The sequence below is a fragment of the Oncorhynchus keta genome, chromosome 33, assembly GCF_023373465.1.
Source record: "Oncorhynchus keta strain PuntledgeMale-10-30-2019 chromosome 33, Oket_V2, whole genome shotgun sequence".
In the NCBI taxonomy this organism is placed as follows: domain Eukaryota; kingdom Metazoa; phylum Chordata; class Actinopteri; order Salmoniformes; family Salmonidae; genus Oncorhynchus; species Oncorhynchus keta.
The window spans coordinates 11,053,246-11,074,800 of NC_068453.1; the positions used below are offsets into that span (position 1 = coordinate 11,053,246).

At 44.1% G+C, this 21,555-nt stretch overlaps 1 protein-coding gene across 3 annotated transcripts in view; it reads right to left on the bottom strand.

Annotated features, from left to right (window-relative positions):
• LOC118365935 (dedicator of cytokinesis protein 4-like) overlaps window positions 1-21,555 on the bottom strand; it is a 151,051-nt gene that overhangs the window by 68,792 nt on the left and 60,704 nt on the right. For all 3 annotated transcript variants that reach the window (XM_052491883.1, XM_052491884.1, XM_052491882.1), the window contains exons 9-13: window positions 10,974-11,055; window positions 10,762-10,822; window positions 10,419-10,551; window positions 9,814-9,902; window positions 3,049-3,174 (exon numbers count right to left, since the gene is read on the bottom strand). In XM_052491883.1, coding sequence (XP_052347843.1) covers window positions 3,049-3,174; window positions 9,814-9,902; window positions 10,419-10,551; window positions 10,762-10,822; window positions 10,974-11,055 — 491 coding nt within the window. The remainder of the gene's footprint in view (window positions 1-3,048; window positions 3,175-9,813; window positions 9,903-10,418; window positions 10,552-10,761; window positions 10,823-10,973; window positions 11,056-21,555) is intronic.

A 21,555-nucleotide genomic window follows, 5' to 3' on the forward strand; every position in this document is an offset into this window, starting at 1 on the left:
ACTCTGCAATATCTGTAGAGTACGACCCTACCTCACACAGGAAGCGGTGCAGGTCCTAATCCAGGCACTTATCCTTTCCCGTCTGGACTACTGCAACTCATTGTAGGCTTGGCTCCCCGCTTGTGCCATCAAACCCCTACAATTTATCCAAAACGCTGCAGCCCACCTGGTTTTCAACCTTCCCAAGTTCTCTCATGTCACCCCGCTCTTCCTCAGTTGAAGCTTGCATCCACTACAAGACCATGGGGCTTACCTACGGAACAGCAAGAGAAACTGCCTCTCCCTACCTTCATGCTATGCTGTAACCCTACACCCCAACCCGAGCACTCGGTTCTGCCACCTCCACCTCAGGTCTCTTGGACCTCCCACCCCTACGGGAGGGCAGCTCCCTCTCAGTCCAGCCCAATGGTGGAACCAGCTTCCCCCTGAAGCTAGGACAGCAGGGTCCCCGTCCATCTTCCAGAAAACATCTGAAATCATATATACCTCTTCAAACAGTATCTCAAATAATCCTCCTCGTCACCACGACCCCCCCCCCCCAAAAGAAAAAACAAAACCTTAATCAGCACTTGCACTTATTGAGGAAAAATGTACTTCCTGTGCCTGTCCCACCTAGCTATATTAAGATTAATGCACTAACTTTAAGTCGCTCTGGATAACAGCGTCTGCTAAATGACAAATGTAAAAATGTGAAATGTGAAAGTTCCCTGTCATGTGTGTTAGTATAAATACATGTAAAGCCAACCTGCAATTTTTCTTGCTGTTCAGTGGTCATTTACATTTGACGTAATACACATACATGTTTGAGTTAAATGTCAGTACAGAGTTAAATAAGTTAAGGAGAAAAGTCTGTTCATATCTATCAGCAAAGAGGAGACCAATGCATTGACACATCACAGTGTCAGCAAGGATAGGGTGACCTCCTCACCCCATTGACAGACATGGAAGTGACAGGGACTGACACAGGGTTGGCACAGGGCACAGATCTGTTTTCAGGGCAGATGGGTCTGAGGGCTCGGGAATCTGAACATTCCACAAAAACAACTTCCCAAAGTCAGTCAGCAGGCGTACAGCTAAGTCACACTGGAATGTACAGTGGCACCCTCCCTGCATACCTCATAAGCTTACAATAACATGTAAAATATGAAAAATACATCTGTGTTTTTCCAAAGGCTTGGTTTTCACTTGCGCCTGCACTTTCAGACATTTCTGTTGCACTTACAGGTGTGTGTGGGGCTTAGGAAGTAGAGTGGACGTATAGTCACAGTAAGACATTACGGCTAAGCAACTGACCATTAAAGATGGCAGGTGCTTCCTGCAGTATGGCTCCAGACGGGTGACATCGATGCCATGTGGCTACACACACACAGAGTCGTCTAGTGATAACACGTTCATGTGCTATTCAATCACCTCATCAGACTCTTTTAATTCCATCCTCACTTACATTCTGATCTGCTGGGAAGTGTTTTTATTTTGTTGCTGTACATCGATAACTGAAGTATCCGAGCCAGTGAGAAGTGTTAGAGCTGTATTGAGATAGGTGTGTACACACACACACACACACACACACACACACACACACACACACACACACACACACACACACACACACACACACACACACACACACACACACACACACACACACACACACACACACACACACACACACACACACACACACACACACACACACACGAGTAGCTGCCTCATACCTCCTGTGGAGGTCTGTCTGTAACTTCACCGCCTAGAGAATAATTACAGGAAAGGACACATGTATACACTCAAGGCAGCCTTTGGACTGGAGCAGAAATTAGAAGGGCAGTCTTGGGCAGGAAATAGTCGAGTGGTGGCGGTACATGTTTTAAAAATAGTTATTTTTTGGAGAAGTAGCACAACGCAACATCTGCACGAGAGAACACGGGTCCGTATCCGCTTCAGAGAATGGTTAGCCACAGAATAGAAACGAGAGGAAGTCATCTTTTTTTGTGTGTGTGTGTGTGTGTAAATAGCTCTCCCCATCTCCATCTAATGGTGTTCAGGGTCCAACTCAACTGGCTAATGGGCATCACCATGGTAACCCAGAGAGATTGACTCACATATACACACACACACACAGCCAGGAGGCTGACAGAGAGAGCAGCGCAGCCTGACTATAATCCTCTGCCTACAGGAGCATACACAGACTAAAATCATTATCCCAGGGGCACACTGAAAGTGGGAGAAGACTCTCTGACGAAGAGATATATACAATGTTGAGTTGCTGTAGAAGGCAGAACACTAGGGGACACAGCGAACGGTTCCTCTTTTTGTGTTTCTCTATGAAATGAATGTACACATCGATTTTTTTCTTAATTCAAACAATGGCTTTGTGTTTATTTCGCAAGTGCATTTTACTGTACACTTTACTATGTACTGTCATTCAGGGCCAATATACAGTCACCGGACAGTTTATTAGGTCATCTAGTATCGGGTTGAACCCCCCTTTTTCCTCCAGAACAAACCACACTTTGCCTGGCGTTCAATTGTTGCTCAATTGTTACCAAGGGACCTAACGTGTGCCAGGAAAAGTTGTCCGAGATGCCGTTCTGCACAGCACTGTTGTACTGCGCCGTTATTTGTCTGTTTGCGGCTACCTGTTAGCTTGCACGATACTTACCATTCTCCTTCGACCTCTCTCATCAACGAGCTGTTTTGGCCATCAGGACTGCTGTTGACTGGATGGTTGTGTTTGTAGCACCATTCTCGGTAAACCCTAGACACTGTCGTGCGTGAAAAGCCCAGGAGGCCGGTGTTTTCTGAGATACTGGAACCGGCGTGTTTGCTACCGACGATCATACCTCGCTCAAAGTAGCGTAGGTCACTTGTTTTGCCCATTCTAACGTCAATAGAGCAGGTCTTCTTAATATAGCAGGCCACGTGACTCCATTTTCCTGAACGCGGTGGTTTACTTGGTCACGAGTGTAGATTTACCTGCAAAACCAGTGCAGTACAGACGTGGTTCTGTTTTGACCAAAGAAGAGGCTGGCTACGTGGGCGGTTTCGTACCTGGCATGATGATGTCAGAGAAGCCCAGTTTCTTGGTGATGGACACTCCTCTGGTGAACAACACCATGTACTCTCTCCTCAGCTGTTCAATGTCCCCGTGCAGCAACTGGAGAGATACAGCCAGGCCTGGGAACAGAAGAAGCCCATGCAAAATGTTTAGAATTAAAGTTATGAGTCTTGAAAACTTGACATGTAGTAAGATATGATTCACGTGCGCACGCACACACACACACACACCGTGAGTCAGACTACGGTATGCTTTAAGAAGAAATGATAAGAGAAAGCATTGCTGTCGTCTGCATCTAATATATTGGATAGCATGTAAATAATTGAAAATGTCAGACTGTGGCCTTGGAATAAATCCCCTGCATCTATTTTCAGTATTTTTCATGTTCATAACGTTCCATATCTCCTTGACGCCATGCTAGATATTGCTCCGGTTTTCAGGGAAGTGAAAGAGGCTTTTGGTCAACCAGGCCATTGATCCTGTCATTCTGGGTTTCAGGTCACTATGTTCTCAAAATTAGAAACTGTGACATATTTGTCCGGACTGCTAAAATAAGAATCTACAGTACTGTGTGGCCCAAGATGGCAAGGGTTTCATTCCCCCAAACTACAACATCCACACACACAGACGCACGAACACACACTCCTCAAACAGACTCGTCTGTCACAGCTCAAACCACAGGAAAACAGAGACAGCGGTCTTGTAACAACACAGAAATCCTTCCACAGTAATGTTATGGTTTTACATGGCACAGTTCAGGCTTGATCAATAACAAAAGAGACACCCATTAGGTTTGGGGGGGATTTCACAGTGCTTGGGGCATTGCCCTCCTTTTCATGTGGATGAAGCCTAATGGCACAGCACAGCCTCACAGCCACTCCAGGGCCACAATTAGGCAACCCCTGCTTCATTTCCATTCTATACAGTAACACACAGAGTACTCAGTGCTGCCAGCCTGCCTGTCATCGCTTTGACAAACTCTCCCCTCCTCACTGGCTTTTCATCAACTTAACAGAAGGAGCACAGGGAGCAACAGGATGGAACATTTCTCCTGTTCAGTAACAACACACACGGCCTTGTGTTGTTCCTGTCCCGTGGAGCACATTGTTCTGTCACTTTTACTGACTCCGTACCCTCTCTCTCTCCCTCTCTCTATTCCTGCTTATTCTCTCTCTCCATATTCTCTCTCCCTCGCACTCCATGATTATTCAAACCAATATACATTTCCCACATTCCTCTGCTCCAGATTTTATCATATTTTTTAAATTGGTCTCTCCCTTGTTAATTGGCAAGCAGCTAGCTAAAATCTCTCTGGCTGAGAGTCAGGTCCATGGCTGGTTTTGGTTAGTAGTTGGACGCTTTTACACAGCAAGCCCCACTGCGCAGCACAGCACAGCACTGCACACCACCACTCCATTTGAATTGTTCCCCTGACAACCAGACCAATGAATTTAAGGCCTTTAATTATGCAAGGTATTCCACCGTCTCCTGCATCAATGATCTATAAGCGCAGCGAGAGAGAGAAGATGAGCGGAGTCACCTGGCTGCAAGGCCGAGTGGCACAACTGATTGTCTTATAGTGCGGTGGTATAGTAGCCTGCTGCAGCACAGCAGGACGTGTAAGGGGCTGGAGGTGATATTGAAATGAAGCGGATACACACTGTACAGTACGAATGGTGGATGGCTTTAAGTAACACAGAATTAGAGTGGGGGGAAAAATCCAAGTGAAATGTAAATGGCGCGTGTTCTGTAGAAGTCAACATTTCTATCTCTTCGGAATGCCTAATCTGCTTTTATGCACAGCATGCTGTTACTAGAAAATATTTTCAGACGCCGGATTTCCATGGAACTACTTCATATGCACTGTAATTATGTCAACGTTTTATGCAGAGTCATAATTAATGAATGTGCCCGCTCTTCCCAATGAAGCGAACTGGTTTGACATTATTCATCATCAACTACTGTATCAATCCATATTGCATTCATCATTCAGATTCATTTTTCAGCGGCTGTGAAACAGAAACGGGAAGCCTGATCCACCGCTCCGTGTGATCGATGATACAATCTGGAAGGTATCCGATGAAAAGTGTCGGGGCCACCGATAAACAACTTAACAGGCCAGAGTCAGAAATCATGTGCAATTGAATATAATTCCACTACAGAGGTGGGCAGGTGTTGAATGGTTGAATGGTGTGGTGTGGTACGTATCTGCACAGACGAGCAGTGTAGGGAACACGCTGACCCTGATCACCACACCTAGCAGGTGGCTTCAACATCAGGTCAACCTCGAAAAGACCATATGCAAAGGTCCCTTGTCTGTAGCTCAAACTCTCTCATTCAATTTAACAGAGATGTAGCTGTGGGGCAGTTGAAGTAAACGAACAGTATCCACTGAGTTTGCAAAACATTAAGAACACCTTCCTAATATCGAGTTATTGACACAAGGAAGAGAAAACCGGAGACTACAACCAACGTGTGTAAAGTTTGAAAGTTTCCCCCAAAAACATTGGTGTCAACTGTTCGGACGAGGAATAACAGCTAGATTAAATCCAACGAAAGCCGCTGCGTGAAGATGCACACAAACACGAGCTGACAATAACAGACCATTTTTCACCGATGCCATATCTACACTTATACTCATTATAATGCCGTCGTTGCTTTTGTGCTGAGTTTCACTATTTATCCAGGCCACTCGGCGCTAATAATAATACGGCTTAGGCTACTTTTTCATAATTTGACCTCGTCTCTTTTGAACATGTGTGTTGGTGGTTGGGTCATTGTTATTTTGTCCATATAAGAAAAAGCTACTACCCCAATCCAATGCATACGCTTTCTGTTTCATCGCTGTAACAATGGCACCCCACAAATAAAAATGTATTGAACACTTTCACCTGGATTGGCCTGTGGACAGTCTGTGTCATGGAAAGAGCAGCACTCAGTGCAGAAACAGCATGTGAGGTCGGGGCGGCAGGTAGCCTAAGCAGTTAAGAGCGTTGGGCCAGTAACCAAAAGGTTGCCGAGTCGAATCCCGAGCCGGCAAGACGGGGAAATCTGCCGTTCCGCCCCCCCCCCCTTGAGCAAGGCGGCCCCCAACAACAACAACTGTTCCCCTGGGTCGTCCATGACGTGGACGATGATTAAGGCAGCCCATCCCCCTGCACCTCTGATTCAGGGGGGTTAAATGCGGAAGGCACATTTCGGTTGAATGCATTCAGTTGTGCAACGGACGAGGTATCCCCTTTTCCCTTCCCCTTTGGTGATGTATTGAAGCATACAGTAGCATAAGCTGCTATATACACCACGACCAACTGCCTGGTTACCACTTCTCCTATATTCAGCAGAGCAGAACACTGAAGTGTTATTGGACCATATCATCCTGCATGGAAACTGCCACAAATACCCTCAAGTTCTAAACCTCCTAAACTCTTCTGCAACCTCTTGAAACAGCGACACTTATCTTAAAAGCATCCTTTTAGTTAACATCTAATATGCATGTCTTATCTGATAAACAGCAACATAACAGGCTACTCCATACTACTACAATATGCAACTCATCTTATAGAAGTTATCCATTCAACTCCATTGAGTCAGAGAGAGTGCAGTAAAATGGTTGATGAAAGTTTATCTCTGTGAGGAGAATGTTATCTTACTTAGCGTCAATCCCCCGTTCAATTTTTCCCGGGAATTTATTCACATTTCTGGCTTATCAATTGAACTGAGCAAATGACATCTTAATTTATTCCAAAGCCAATCTTTCATCTGGGATTTTAGCTGGCGCCGGGCTGGATATTGTGATTGCTAGCTATTAGGACTGACCCCAATTAGTCGACTGGTCGATTGTTTGGTGGATAGGCTGTTGGTAGACCAAATTTCTTTAGTCGAGCAGTAGAAAAATATCATGGTCTACAAGACACCTGTCTGATTGGCGCCCGCGAGTGGACTAATCGATTGTGGAGGCCGTTTGGATGACACAGTCCGTCAGTCTAAGACATGGTACTGAAATCCTATATGGTGTTAACATGTAAGAACAATGGTGCAACACAAATAGACATGTCAGTAAGTGTGCTTTTTCCCACGTTGGGTAGTGGTCGCTGTCCGGGGTTCTGAAACACATCAGAGCGCTGAGGAATTGGCGCATTTCAATAGACCATGTTGCTATGTGCAAAATGGTACAGTTCACCAGAATATTGGTGTTGAGAACAATGTGGAGGAGGCAGCAGAGGAGTTAGAAAAGTGAGGATAGAGTAAACCCCAACTTAATTAGGACTGTAATCATTAGCCTAACTTAAGATGTGCCTGGCTTTATAAATCATCCATACACATCTACATAAATAAGACATATACTGTTGCCTGTTTGAGTGTTTGTTTCATAGTCTACTGATTCCGTGAACACCAAGCCCAGCGCAACCACCTGTCGCGTAAACAATTTCACAAATCCGTCTGTTTTTAGTTTTTTGCTTTAAAAAGTCTTTACACATTTATTCATTAGAACAGACTCTCTGGTATTTTCTATCATTTACTTAGTGTTGTTTACACGGTTCCAAATTGTCTGAAAGATGATATTTATAAGAACCCTCCTTTTTCCTTGATCTCCTTCGTATTGTTATTATTATCATTATTAAGATCATCATTAATAATAATAAGTAATATCATTATCATTGGTAGGCGTAGCACAGCAGCCTGGTACAACCACCTGTCGACCTAAGAGAGCATTCTGTTTAGTCTTAATACCGTAACTTACTTAGGTCTGGATTTCAATAGTTATACAGGCTCCTGTATCAACCAGTCATTTATCCGTTCATGTCATCACACAGCATACGAGTCATTCATGATTTGAAATGCTATCAAGCATTTTAGCGCTAAAATAAAATAAAGCCACCATTGAATAATTAGCGCAAAACAATAAATAGGCCAAAGTGATATATTTCAGAAATTGCATTCGCGAATAAATGCGACAGGTTTTAGCCTTTGCTGTAATAAAAGCTTTACAATATATATATATATATATTTTTTTTTAAACATTACAACAGACTCTCTGGTACACTTATACTTTATTTAGTGTTGTTTACATTGTTCCAAACGGTCAAAAAATATATATTGTAATCTAACAGCAGCAGTTTGGCACACACATTACGCACACAGCACTTGTTCCTTAGCTTCTTTATCTACAGTATTTTCCACAACTAGTCACGTTTATTCCAAACCATTCCCTCGTTTTCGTGTTTATTTGTCACGTCCACTGCATTCATTTTGCTGTCACGGTGTTCAGAGTTTGTTATAACCAACTTATTGATGTGATTATGATATGCTGTAGGTCGGGACCTGTTGGTCACGTGCATGCGATGCATATATGTGTCATGTCAATGCAAGGGTTTTTTAGTTTTTATTTTACCTTTATTTTACTAGGCAAGTTAGTTAAGAACAAATTCTTATTTACAATGACGGCCTAGGAACAGTGGGTTAACTGCCTGTTCAGGGGCAGAACGACTGATTTGTACCTTGTCAGCTCAGGGATTCGAACTTGCAACCTTTCGGTTACTAGTCCAACGCTCTAACCACTAGGCTACCCTGCCGTTGAGGGAAAAGGGAATGTTTTTCCTAAACAAAATGAGGGATTTTGGTAACATAGCCATTTCTGACCAAAAATGTATGGTGCAGCTTCAGCAACATGGACAGCGAGATGCACACTGTTGATGTTCATTTGTGCGTCTTAATTATTTAATCAAACATTTTGCGTAAAGCATCAGACAAGCTCAATGCATATAGTCGATTTGAATAAAACACACCATGTTGTCTATATCTGGAAAAAATGCCTGTTTAAAAAATGTCAGAACAGATGACTCTTGGTCGACTAACTGTCGTTATTAACTCTCAGATGCAGATGTCATGTAAATTCGCCGTGGATAGCGCAGTACGCTAAAGGACTTTGTGTCAGTCATGGTAATTACTGTGTTGCTGCTGCTCCCTCCACTACTAGATTATTCAAATTCCCCTGAGTTTTGACTGCACCTCGCGCAATTACCGCTGGTCTTTCGAGGCGCTGAGGCAGAAATAAGAGCAGACTTGCAGATCTGTCTCTGAGATCAACTCTGTTTATGGCGATTCAAATCCTATAATCCTTCCCGGTGGGTTCTATGTGGAGAGGATACAGGCCAGTTAGCTACTGATCTTATGGTTGTAAACATGCTATATAAGAATAGGGCAAGGTAGTTATTGAACTAAGCCGTTGTCGATGCACACGCACGTACCCATGCATGCACAGACAAATACACACACACACACACACACACACACACACACACACACACACACACACACACACACACACACACACACACACACACACACACACACACACACACACACACATAATTTAGGCCTATTTGAGAGAAAGATTTGTACATATGTTAGAGGCTCCTTCATCGACTTTCTTGCCATCCGATTGACCATTTCCTCTCACAGCCAAAACCTAACGTTCTCCTCATATCCGTCAACCTGTTGCTAGGGAGAGCTGCAGACGGTCAGTTTCACATGGAGGGGACTGCTATTTATATCAGTTCAATGCATATTGAGCTGTGCAGGCTTCCCGCGGAGCAGTGAGGTACAAGACCGGCTACAGGGGAACTCTACAGCAGAGAGCTAATCGGCTTGCCATTAAACTCCCATCCATCGCATCTCATGCATTTTCAGTTTGCAGAAATGTAGAGGTATAATGTTTTCGCTAGAGGTGAGAAATACAAAGGGAGGTTGTTCCTTACCTGTGTTGGAACCCGATAGGTTGTATCTGGAGTTGACCTTCCTGATGATGTTCTCGTGGATTTGATACCACTCACTTTCCGTGGTACATCTTGAACACAAAGGCCAAGCATGCATGATTTGGGTCAACAAGATTAGCCCAATAACATTCTTGAACTTTCTAATATAAATCCAGTGAAACACAAGGGTAGAGAAGGGTCACTTCTCTGGGCTAAATAGTATCGGCATATTGTCCACCCATTTCAGCCAATACTGTATGTAGGTCAAACCGTTACCGTGTCCATAATGGCTATTTCAATCCCCTCGGCATGCATCTAGAGTGCTTTAATAGTATGTGTGTGTGTGTGTGTGTGTGTGTGTGTGTGTGTGTGTGTGTGTGTGTGTGTGTGTGTGTGTGTGTGTGTGTGTGTGTGTGTGTGTGTGTGTGTGTGTGTGTGTGTGTGTGTGTGTGTGAAAACTGGTCAACGGTATCTGCATACTCTGTGCATTTTGCACTAGCTCAGCCAGTATTGCCTCCATCATTATTTCTGTCAGAGGGTACAGAAGTTCATTGTGAATAATGGCATCTGTGTAAAATGCACTTTCGATTTAATGGAAGGTGACTCACGCATAAACCTTCAGCAGGTGGTCGTCTTTAGAGTCTGCCGTGAGGAGGTCTGCGATACTGACCACAGCACAGCCGAAGGGCCGTCTGTACTGAATACTACACAGGTTCTTCTTCTCCCCAGCGCCCATCCGCCCTGCAACCAACACAACGACAACACAGTCAATGTCTGTACATCAACGCTCTGTAGTTACTATATTAGAGAGTGTTACCACTATACTATAATTACTGCAATACTATAATACTATGTTATTACTGTGTTAGAGCTGTGTTCATTTATTTTTTATGTATGCACTATAAATGTAGTGTGTGACTAACTAAGGGGGGGGGGACACTGGAATCTTACCAATTCTCATTATGTGAACAACAATGTAGACGTCTTTTCTGAGATCACTGCTCCCCAAATCCTGAAGGGAGAAAAAAAAAACATACATTTTTAATCAAAGGGTCATGGTAGAATCCTCAACACAATAACAGACAAAGCGTCATGTGCCATAGTACTACTACTTCTAGAACCTTCTAGAGTGCATAGAAGACACAGTGAAGTTCAGTGCTCACCACAAAGAGGGTGCATTGTCTCTCGGTCTTCTCTGGCGACTTGGGCACTCCGTTCTTATTCAGTCTGACAAAGAACCGTTCACTGGAGGAGGAGAAAAGAGGAGAGAAGAGGAAAGAGGAGGGGAAGAGAGGTTATTCACTGTCACGCCATGAGTAAAATACATGTTGGGGATGACCGTAAACATGACAGAGGAGGGAAGATGGCTAAAACAACAAGCTAGCTACGAGATCTGGTCTCCCACACGAGAGTAGTGTACTAGTGTACTAGTGTACAAGCAGATGTAGTGCACTAGTAGTGTACCACAGTACAAGCAGATGTAGTGCACTAGTAGTGTACCACAGTACAAGCAGATGTAGTGCACTAGTAGTGTACCACAGTACAAGCAGATGTAGTGCACTAGTAGTGTACCACAGTACAAGCAGATGTAGTGCACTAGTAGTGTACCACAGTACAAGCAGATGTAGTGCACTAGTAGTGTACCACAGTACAAGCAGATGTAGAGTACTAGTAGTGTACTAGAGTACAAGCAGATGTAGTGCACTAGTAGTGTACCACAGTACAAGCAGATGTAGTGCACTAGTAGTGTACCACAGTACAAGCAGATGTAGTGCACTAGTAGTGTACTAGAGTACAAGCAGATGTAGTGCACTAGTCTACAAGAGTACAACAAGAGGTAACCCAGAGGTAAGCTCCTCCATATTCACAGAGAGTGCGAGCCCTTGGGCAAAATAAGAGGAGGAGAGGAAGAAGGGGAAGAAAAAGAAAAAAAAGAAGGAGAAGAAGGAAAAAAAAGATGAAGAATTAATGCCATAGCGCCATGACGAGATTGTACCCAACATATCTGGCAACACAGACAAAATATGCTTCAATTCTATATCGGACAACGCAAGACAATTATGCTTCCTTTCTATGAAACTAGATTAAATATTCATAGAATTTTGCAAATTCTTCAGGAGACATACTAACCCAGTTCTTGGACTGTCAACCAACGGAAAGGAAAGTGAGTAAGTGTAGATTAGAATGAACAAAGAAAAGTGTCTTGCAATAACATTGGGGATACACTGCGATGTTGGATGTTATTGTAATTTTGTAGTATGGCAAGGAGATGAAGGGGGAATTCATAAAAACTTTATAGATCATGGAAGAAAAGCAGTGAAATGGCAAACATCGCAATATACACCTACATATGAAGACCACACCGGTTACAAAGTTACAGAAAGCTAAACCACACACAAACCGAAACTGGATACATTGTAAACGCAGGTCCAACATAGAAAAACTTGTTTTTGCAGCAATATTTTGGGGGGAAATAACCTAACGTGGTGAGTGATGAACATGAATCTCATGACGCAAGTGGCGCTATGCTGTCAAATACACCCACATGAAATGTCTAGTTTGACCAGCTGTTTTCAGCAAATGAAATGTTTTTTATTTGGCTGTCATATCGCCAGGTTTGCTAGCAACAAACTATTTAGCTAGCTTCTAGCCTAGTGTTTGATGTGCAATGTGGTGTCCTGGCGAGAAGGCACTTTGCCAGACAAAATTGGGCATCATCGCCTCATTGTTATGGAAGTAACCAAATGAATGTCAATAGAAAACAGCTTAAACAAACACAAATGCAGCTAAATTTGCTGTTATTCTGGCTGCAGAGGTCGTGACTGTGTTAGCCGCAACAAATTTGCTTGCTTGCAAGCAAGGGATTGCTTGTAGCAGTCTCTATGGGGGTGCCACAGGGTTCAATTCTCGGGAACACTCTCTTCTCTGTATACATCAATGTTGTCGCTCTTGCTGCTGGTGATTCTCTGATCCACCTCTACGCAGACAACAGACGAGCTTCAATGCCATACAACTCTCCTTCCGTGGCCTCCAACTGCTCTTAAATGCAAGAAAAACTAAATGCATGCTCTCAAACCGATCACTGCCCGCACCTGTCCAGCGTCACTACTCTGGACGGTTCTGACATAGAATATGTGGACAACAACAAATACCTAGGTGTCTGGTGAGACCGTAAATTCTCCTTCCAGACTCTCATAAAACATCTCCAATCCAAAATTAAATCTAGAATCGGCTTCCTATTTCGCAACAAAGCATCCTCCAATCATGCTGCCAAACATACCCTCGTAAAACTGACTATCCTACCGATCCTAAACTTCGGCAATGTCATTTACAAAATAGCCCCTTATACTACCCAACACTGCGGCCTGTGACCTGTACGCTCTCGTTGGCTGGCCCTCGCTTCATATTCGTCACCAAACCCACTGGCTCCAGGTCATCTATAAGTCTTTGCTAGGTCAAGTCCCGCCTTATCTCAGTTCACTGGTTACCATAGCAGCACCCACCCGCAGCACGCTCTTCAGCAGGTATATTTCACTGGTCACCCCCAAAGCCAAATCCTCCTTTGGCCGCCTTTCCTTCCAGTTCTCTGCGAGAGGTCGACCGATTAATCGGAATGGCTGATTAATTAGGGCCGATTTCAAGTTTTCATAACAATCGGAAATCTGTATTTTTGGACACCGATTTAAAAAATGTTTTACACCTTTATTTAACTAGTCAAGTCAGTTAAGAGCACATTCTTATTTTCAATGACTGCCTAGGAACGGTCGGTTAACGACAGACTTTTACCTTGTCAGCTCGGGGGATTCAATCTTGCAACCTTACAGTTAACTAATCCAACGCTCTAACCACCTGATTACATTGCACTCCACGAGAAGCCTGCCTGTTACGCGAATGCAGTAAGCCAAAGTAAGTTGCTAGGTAGCATTAAACTTATCTTATAAAAAACAATCAATCATAATCACTAGTTAACTACACATGGTTGATGATATTACTAGCGTGTCTGGCGTTGCATATAATCGATGGGGTGCATATCGTTGCTCCAATGTGTACCTAAACATTAATGCCTTTCTTAAAATCAATACACAGAAGTATATATTTTTAAAACCTGCATATTTAACTAAAAGAAATCCAGGTTAGCAGGCAATATTAACCAGGTGAAATTGTGTCACTTCTCTTGCATTCATTGCATGCAGAGTCAGTGTATATGCAACAGTTTGGGCCGCCTAATTTGCCAGAATTTTACGTAATTGTGACATAACATTGAAGGTTGTGCAATGTAACAGGAATATTTAGACTTATGGATGCCACCCATTTGATAAAATACGGACCGGTTCCGTATTTCACTGAAAGAATAAAAGTCTTGTTTACGAAGATGATAGTCATTAATATGGCCGAATCTGGAAACTGTGTGTTATCATGTTATAACTAAGTCTATGATTTGATAGAGCAGTCTGACTGAGCGATGGTAGGCAGCAGTAGGCTCATAAGCATTCATTCAAACAGCACTTTTGTGCGTTTTCCAGCAGATGTGTATGACTCCAAACCTATCAACTCCCGAGATTAGGCTGGTGTAACCGATGTGAAATGGCTGGCTAGTTAGCGGGGTGCGCACTAATAGCGTTTCAAACGTCACTCGCTCTGAGACTTGGAGTGGTTGTTCCCCGCGGCTTTTGTGGAGCGATGGGTAATGCTGCTTCGAGGGTGGCTGTTGTCCTTGTGTTCCTGGTTCGAGTCCAGGTAGGGGCGAGGAGAGGGACGGAAGCTTTACTGTTACACTGGCAATACTAAAGTGCCTATAAGAACATCCAATAGTCAAAGGTTAATGAAATACAAATGGTATAGAGAGAAATAGTCCTATAATTCCTATAATAACTACAACCTAAAACTTCTTAAATGGGAATATTGAAGACTCATGTTAAAAAGGGACCATTAAAAAGGGACCACCAGCTTTCATATGTTCCCATGTTCTGAGCAAGGAACTTAAACGTTAGCTTTCTTACATGGCACATATTGCACTTTTACTTTCTTCTCCAACACTTTGTTTTTGCATTATTTAAACCAAATTGAACATGTTTCATTATTTATTTGAGGCTAAATTGATTTCAGTGATGTATTATATCAAGTTCAAATAAGTGTTCATTCAGTATTGTTGTAATTGTCATTATTACAAATAAATAAATAAAAACGGCCGATTAATTGGTATCAGCTTTTTTTGGTCCTCCAATAATCGGTATCGGCGTTGAAAAATCACAAATCGGTCGAACCTCTAGTATATAGACTTTTTTCTACTGTATTATTGAATGTATGTTTGTTTATTCCATGTGTAACTCTGTGTTGTTGTATGTGTCGAACTGCTTTGCTTTATCTTGGCCAGGTCGCAGTTGTAAATGAGAACTTGTTCTCAACTAGCCTACCTGGCTAAATAAAGGTGAAATATATATATATATATATTTTTTAAATAAGAAAGTTGTCAGCGAGCATGGCTCGCGTCCTTAAATATAGAACTAATGGTCGTGTCCTTAAATATAGAACTAATGGTCGTGTCCTTAAATATAGAACTAATGGTCGTGTCCTTAAATATAGAACTAATGGTCGTGTCCTTAAATATAGAACTAATGGTCGTGTCCTTAAATATAGAACTAATGGTCGTGTCCTTAAATATAGAACTAATGGTCGTGTCCTTAAATATAGAACTAATGGTCGTGTCCTTAAATATAGAACTAATGGTCGTGTCCTTAAATATAGAACTAATGGTCGTGTCCTTAAATATAGAACTAATGGTCGTGTCCTTAAATATAGAACTAATGGTCGTGTCCTTAAATATAGAACTAATGGTCGTGTCCTTAAATATAGAACTAATGGTCGTGTCCTTAAATATAGAACTAATGGTCGTGTCCTTAAATATAGAACTAATGGTCGTGTCCTTAAATATAGAACTAATGGTCGTGTCCTTAAATATAGAACTAATGGTCGTGTCCTTAAATATAGAACTAATGGTCGTGTCCTTAAATATAGAACTAATGGTCGTGTCCTTAAATATAGAACTAATGGTCGTGTCCTTAAATATAGAACTAATGGTCGTGTCCTTAACTATAGAACTAATGGTCGTGTCCTTAAATATAGAACTAATGGTCGTGTCCTTAAATATAGAACTAATGGAACATGTGACTGGGTTGCATCTCTTTTTTTTTCAAGGAGTAAACGTCTGTTTTAATATAGTTCTCTCTGGTAACTGTGGTATAAACGGGATAAATCCCTCCGTCTCGTACATTACCCTCCGCCTTGTCCCGCTGAGTCGTCCAGTATTTCCAAGGTGATGTACAGAACGTCAGCGTTTATCCCTTACACAATAAACTTCTGACTTGTGTTGCTGTCTAGAAACATAAATTATAGATGCTGTTAAAAATATTATAAATAATTGTTGTTTACAGTGACCGTTAGTATTTTACTATGCATCATCGTCTGGCTGCAGAACAGTTGACCACAAGCCACATTATTTGAATATGTAAATAGCATGCTTATTATAAATACTGAGTATATACAAACTCAGAAAAATCTACAGACTGTGCATTTAACCGACTGCAGCATAACACAACTAAACTCAGATGCTCCCATGCTGAAAGGATAGGGAGGAGAGTGACTGTCAGACAGAGGACACACCACACCATCCCCTGCCGTGTTTGTCCCATCCTGCTGCCAACGGCCAGCTAATCCCGTTAGGTGACTTTCACAGCCCTCAGATAAGCAGAGAGAGAGAGTCTTGTAATGCTGGGACAGCAAATGTCCCAGCAACAAAATGCTGGGACAGCCAACTCCAACTTCGCTGCTACAGCTATAGCATTACATGGACCGTTAGCTAGCTAGCCTGTTAATTCAGCAAGCCAACAAGGCGATGGACAGATTCCTATGCATTAAGCATGGGAGTCACACACACGCACACGCACACTCCAATCTCTAATTAACACTACATTTTTGAAACCTCATCCTCCAATTACCAGCCGCCCCAGTGCATACAGGTCCCTGAGCCCCCCGACACACACACACACACAGCTGCAAGGCTGCTGATCCGGTTGCTTCAGACCACTAGCAGGCCCCTAGTGGGACCATATCACTGCCTATCAGCAGGTTCATTTAAATATCATGAATGGCTTCACTCTCCCTCCATCCCTCTCCCTCTCATCACATAGTCCATCTGCGGTGCTCAGGGCATTCGTAATTTCCTCCCCTGGTATCGATGATTGCGTTAGGAAAGAGATTCAGACATGAGCGTGGGCCAGAATGACCTGGCTGGTGCAGTGTTGATGACTGGCTAAGTTAACCATAGTATACAGGCAGTCTCCAGGGGAAAAGGAGACGGGATATCACTCCACAATGGACTGTCTGAATCAGTCTGAGGGACTATCGTATAGCCACACAATATGGCCTACACAAACACTCACAGACAAACAGAGTGTGTGTCTCATAGAGGAGTGTGTCACACAGAGGAGTGTGTCTCATAGAGGAGTGTGTCTCATAGAGGAGTGTGTCTCATAGAGGAGTGTGTCTCAGAGGAGTGTGTCAGACAGTGTGTCACATAGAGGAGTGTGTCTCACAGAGGAGTGTGTCTCACAGAGGAGTGTGTCTCACAGAGGAGTGTGTCTCACAGAGGAGTGTGTCTCACAGAGGAGTGTGTCTCACAGAGGAGTGTGTCACACAGAGGAGTGTGTCACACAGAGGAGTGTGTCTCATAGAGGAGTGTGTCTCATAGAGGAGTGTGTCACACAGAGGAGTGTGTCACACAGAGGAGTGTGTCTCATAGAGGAGTGTGTCAGACAGAGTGTGTCTCATAGAGTGTGTCACAGAGGAGTGTGTCTCACAGAGGAGTGTGTCTCACAGAGGAGTGTGTCTCACAGAGGAGTGTGTCACACAGAGGAGTGTGTCACACAGAGGAGTGTGTCACACAGAGGAGTGTGTCACACAGAGGAGTGTGTCTCAGAGGAGTGTGTCTCACAGAGGAGTGTGTCTCACAGAGGAGTGTGTCTCGCAGAGGAGTGTGTCTCAGAGGAGTGTGTCTCACAGAGAGGAGTGTGTCTCACAGAGGAGTGTGTCTCGCAGAGGAGTGTGTCTCACAGAGGAGTGTGTCACTGAGGAGTGTGTCTCATAGAGGAGTGTGTCACAGAGGAGTGTGTCTCACAGAGGAGTGTGTCACACAGAGGAGTGTGTCACACAGAGGAGTGTGTCACACAGAGGAGTGTGTCACACAGAGGAGTGTGTCACACAGAGGGGAGTGTCACACAGAGGGGAGTGTCACAGAGGAGTGTCTCACAGAAGAGAGTGTCTCACAGAGGAGTGTGTCTCACAGAGGAGTGTGTCTCACAGAGGAGTGTGTCTCACAGAGGAGTGTGTCTCACAGAGGAGTCTGTCTCACAGAGGAGTCTGTCTCACAGAGGAGTCTGTCTCACAGAGGAGTCTGTCTCACAGAGGAGTCTGTCTCACAGAGGAGTGTGTCTCAAAGAGGAGTGTGTCTCACAGAGGAGTGTGTCTCACAGAGGAGTGTGTCACATAGAGGAGTGTGTCTCAGAGGAGTGTGTCTCAGAGGCGTGTGTCTCATAGAAGAGTGTGTCTGATAGGAGTGTGTCTCAGAGGAGTGTGTCTCATAGAGGAGTGTGTCTCATAGAGGAGTGTGTCTCATAGAGGAGTGTGTCTCAGAGGAGTGTGTCACAGAGGAGTGTGTCACATAGAGGAGTGTGTCACATAGAGGAGTGTTTCTCAGAGGCATGTGTCATATAGAGGAGTGTGTGTCACAGACCCAAACACATTAAAAAAGTATCACCAATTCCAAGCGTACCAATCAACATCCAAGCTATCAGTGAATGTGTCCCCACTACACCATCTGTGACAGCTCTCATTAGACTGCTGTTGTTCTACTGCCTGCTCTAACAATAGATGTTCGTGTAGACAGCAGCTAGTGCCCCATCTCCACTCATCCATCCATCCATCCCTAGCCTTGTTAAATCTGACCGGAGCGTGGAAAAGGAGATGGTACCCATTAGTTTCTATAACAGCAGAGAGACAGGGGCTTGAGTGAATTTTGGTAGACCTGCGAAGTAGAGAAAGAGAGCGCAGTGTCTGGATGGCTTGTCAGTGTCATCCACTCTTCAGAGGGGTTGTAGTTGTGTGTGTGTGTGTGTGTGTGTGTGTGTGTGTGTGTGTGTGTGTGCGCCTGTATCCATGCTAGGGTCATTAGATATAACACACATGCCATGTCTGACTCTGAATAAGTGCTTCTGCTGAGCTGGTGGCACTGGCATGGCTTCTCTTTCCTCTAACTGTGGTTGAGAAAGAGCAGGTCGGACCCCCATCTGGCTCCAGTCAAACCCCGGACCAACAACACCATCAGGACTAATTAAACTGGCTGTCAGCCAGGTAGAGAAAACAGCCTGGGAAAACTGACAAAATGTCCACATCCCAAATGGCACCCTACTACTTTTGACCAGAGCCCTACGTCAAAAGTAGCATGTGCCATTTGGGATGCAGGCAGATTCCCCTTCAAGACAACATAGGTGGAAGGAAGATAAACTCAGCGGACACTCAGAGGTCCCAGACAACGGATGAACACTTGGCAGACAGCGGAACAGCCCCCCAGCCAGAGAAAGAGAGAAAGAGAGAGAGAGGGATAAAGTCATTAGTTAAGACGAGATAAGATAAAATGCTGCTTGCAAAGAGAAACTCAATCATTTAATGTGACAAGTTGGCAGGGATGAGTTTTCTCATGTCTCTGGGCTAGAAGATGCACAATTCTGTCAAGTCTATATCAAGGTGAGAGTCATATAAATGATATCGTCAGAATCGTTTGAAAGACTATGTTTTGGGGGGTATTATGTCTATATTTGTCAACGAACTGTGCAACAGCTATGAAATAGTTCTAAGCACGCTTCTTAAAATGCATTTCAAATGGCATAGCATTACAATGAAGGACCGATTATCTGGCACAGGTACTTAGTGGCAAGCTTTTTAAAAGAAAGTGAGAGAGAGAGAGAGAGATGGTTGGAGCGAAAATTATATACTCTTGCGACCAAATTGCTCGCTGGGAAAGTGAAAAAAGAAATGGCCTTCATTATCATGGACTTCAGAGCCGTGAGTTACAGAGCCAAGAGAACAAACTTAAATAGGCACCTTTTTTTAAAGTGAGTCCCACTGGCACTCTATGCAGGTAGCTATTTTATTCACAACGTGCTCTGCTCTTATTCTCCAGTGCACACTCTCGACGTTCAGGCACACCCCAAAAAAAACACGCCATCAACACAAGACTGGAGCAGGGAAGGTAAAAATAGATGTTCTCTCATGTGATATTAGTCACAGCAACACACAAATGGGGAGAAGTGTAGTGACTAACTAACTATAGGTTGAAAAGCTTCCGGGGGGGTAAAACACGACACAGCAACATCCCTTGACAATTATCTGGACAACCAACTCTGCAACGAATTCTAGGACTTCAGTCTACCGATGCCGACGAATAACTGTGTTACTAGTAATAGTTGACTAGATACACTTAGCTTCTCGTCCCTGTTGTACATGCTGAAACATTCATCCCATCACTGTCGGCCTAGTTCCTGTCATGTTAGCCAACAGGGTACAGACGTCAGACACTGTCGTACAGAAAGAGGGCGCTTGAGCCTCTATTCTCACATTTCCTTTTCTGTTTTGAACAATTGATTCATTTGCGAGTTGAAATGGAATTCCGGCACTTTGACTCTCAACACTCAACTCTTAAAGAGGAAACAGTGACGTTAATTCACACCAACATCCTCACCAACGCTATGAGTGTGTGTGTGGTGTTCCTTCCCACATAACCACCCGTGTGCCTCCCTCATAACTACTATCGCCAGCCATGGCCGACCCCAAACCAACCCAGTGACGTGGCTTCGAGTCAGACGTGTGTTTACAGCCAGATGAAAGGAACATGGCCTTACCCACCTCAACTATGCCACCAGTTAACGGCTCATTGTGACGCAGCGTTACAGTCCAGGAGGATTAGCTACAAGTGTGTAATGGAAAAGAAATTTATCAACCCATGGAGGTCTGGATTTGGAGTCACACTCAAAATTACTACAGGCTGATCCAAATTTGATGTAATGTCCTTAAAACAAGTCAAAATGAGGCTCAGTAGTGTGTGTGGCCTCCATGTGCCTGTATGACCTCCCTACAACGCCTGAGCATGCTCCTGATGAGGTGGCAGATGGTCTCCTGAGGGATCTCCTCCCAGACCTGGACTAAAGCATCCGCCAACTCCTGGACAGTCTGTGGTGCAACGTGGCGTTGGTGGATGAAGCGAGACATGATGTCCCAGATGTGCTCAATTGGATTCAGGTCTGGGGAACGGGCGGGCCAGTCCATAGCATCAATGCCTTCCTCTTGCAGGAACTGCTGACACACTCCAGCCACATGAGGTCTAGCATTGTCTTGCATTAGGAGGAACCCAGGGCCAACCACACCAGCATATGGTCTCACAAGGGGTCTGAGGGTCTCATCTCGGTACCTAATGGCAGTCAGGCTACCTCTGGCGAGCACATGGAGGGCTGTGCGGCCCCCCTAAGAAATGCCACCCCACACCATGACTGACCCATCGCCAAACCGTTCATGCTGGAGGATGTTGAAGGCAGCAGAACGTTCTCCACGGCGTCTCCAGACTGCCACGTCTGCCACATGTGCTCAGTGTGAACCTGCTTTCATCTGTGAAGAGCACAGGGCGCCAGTGGCGAATTT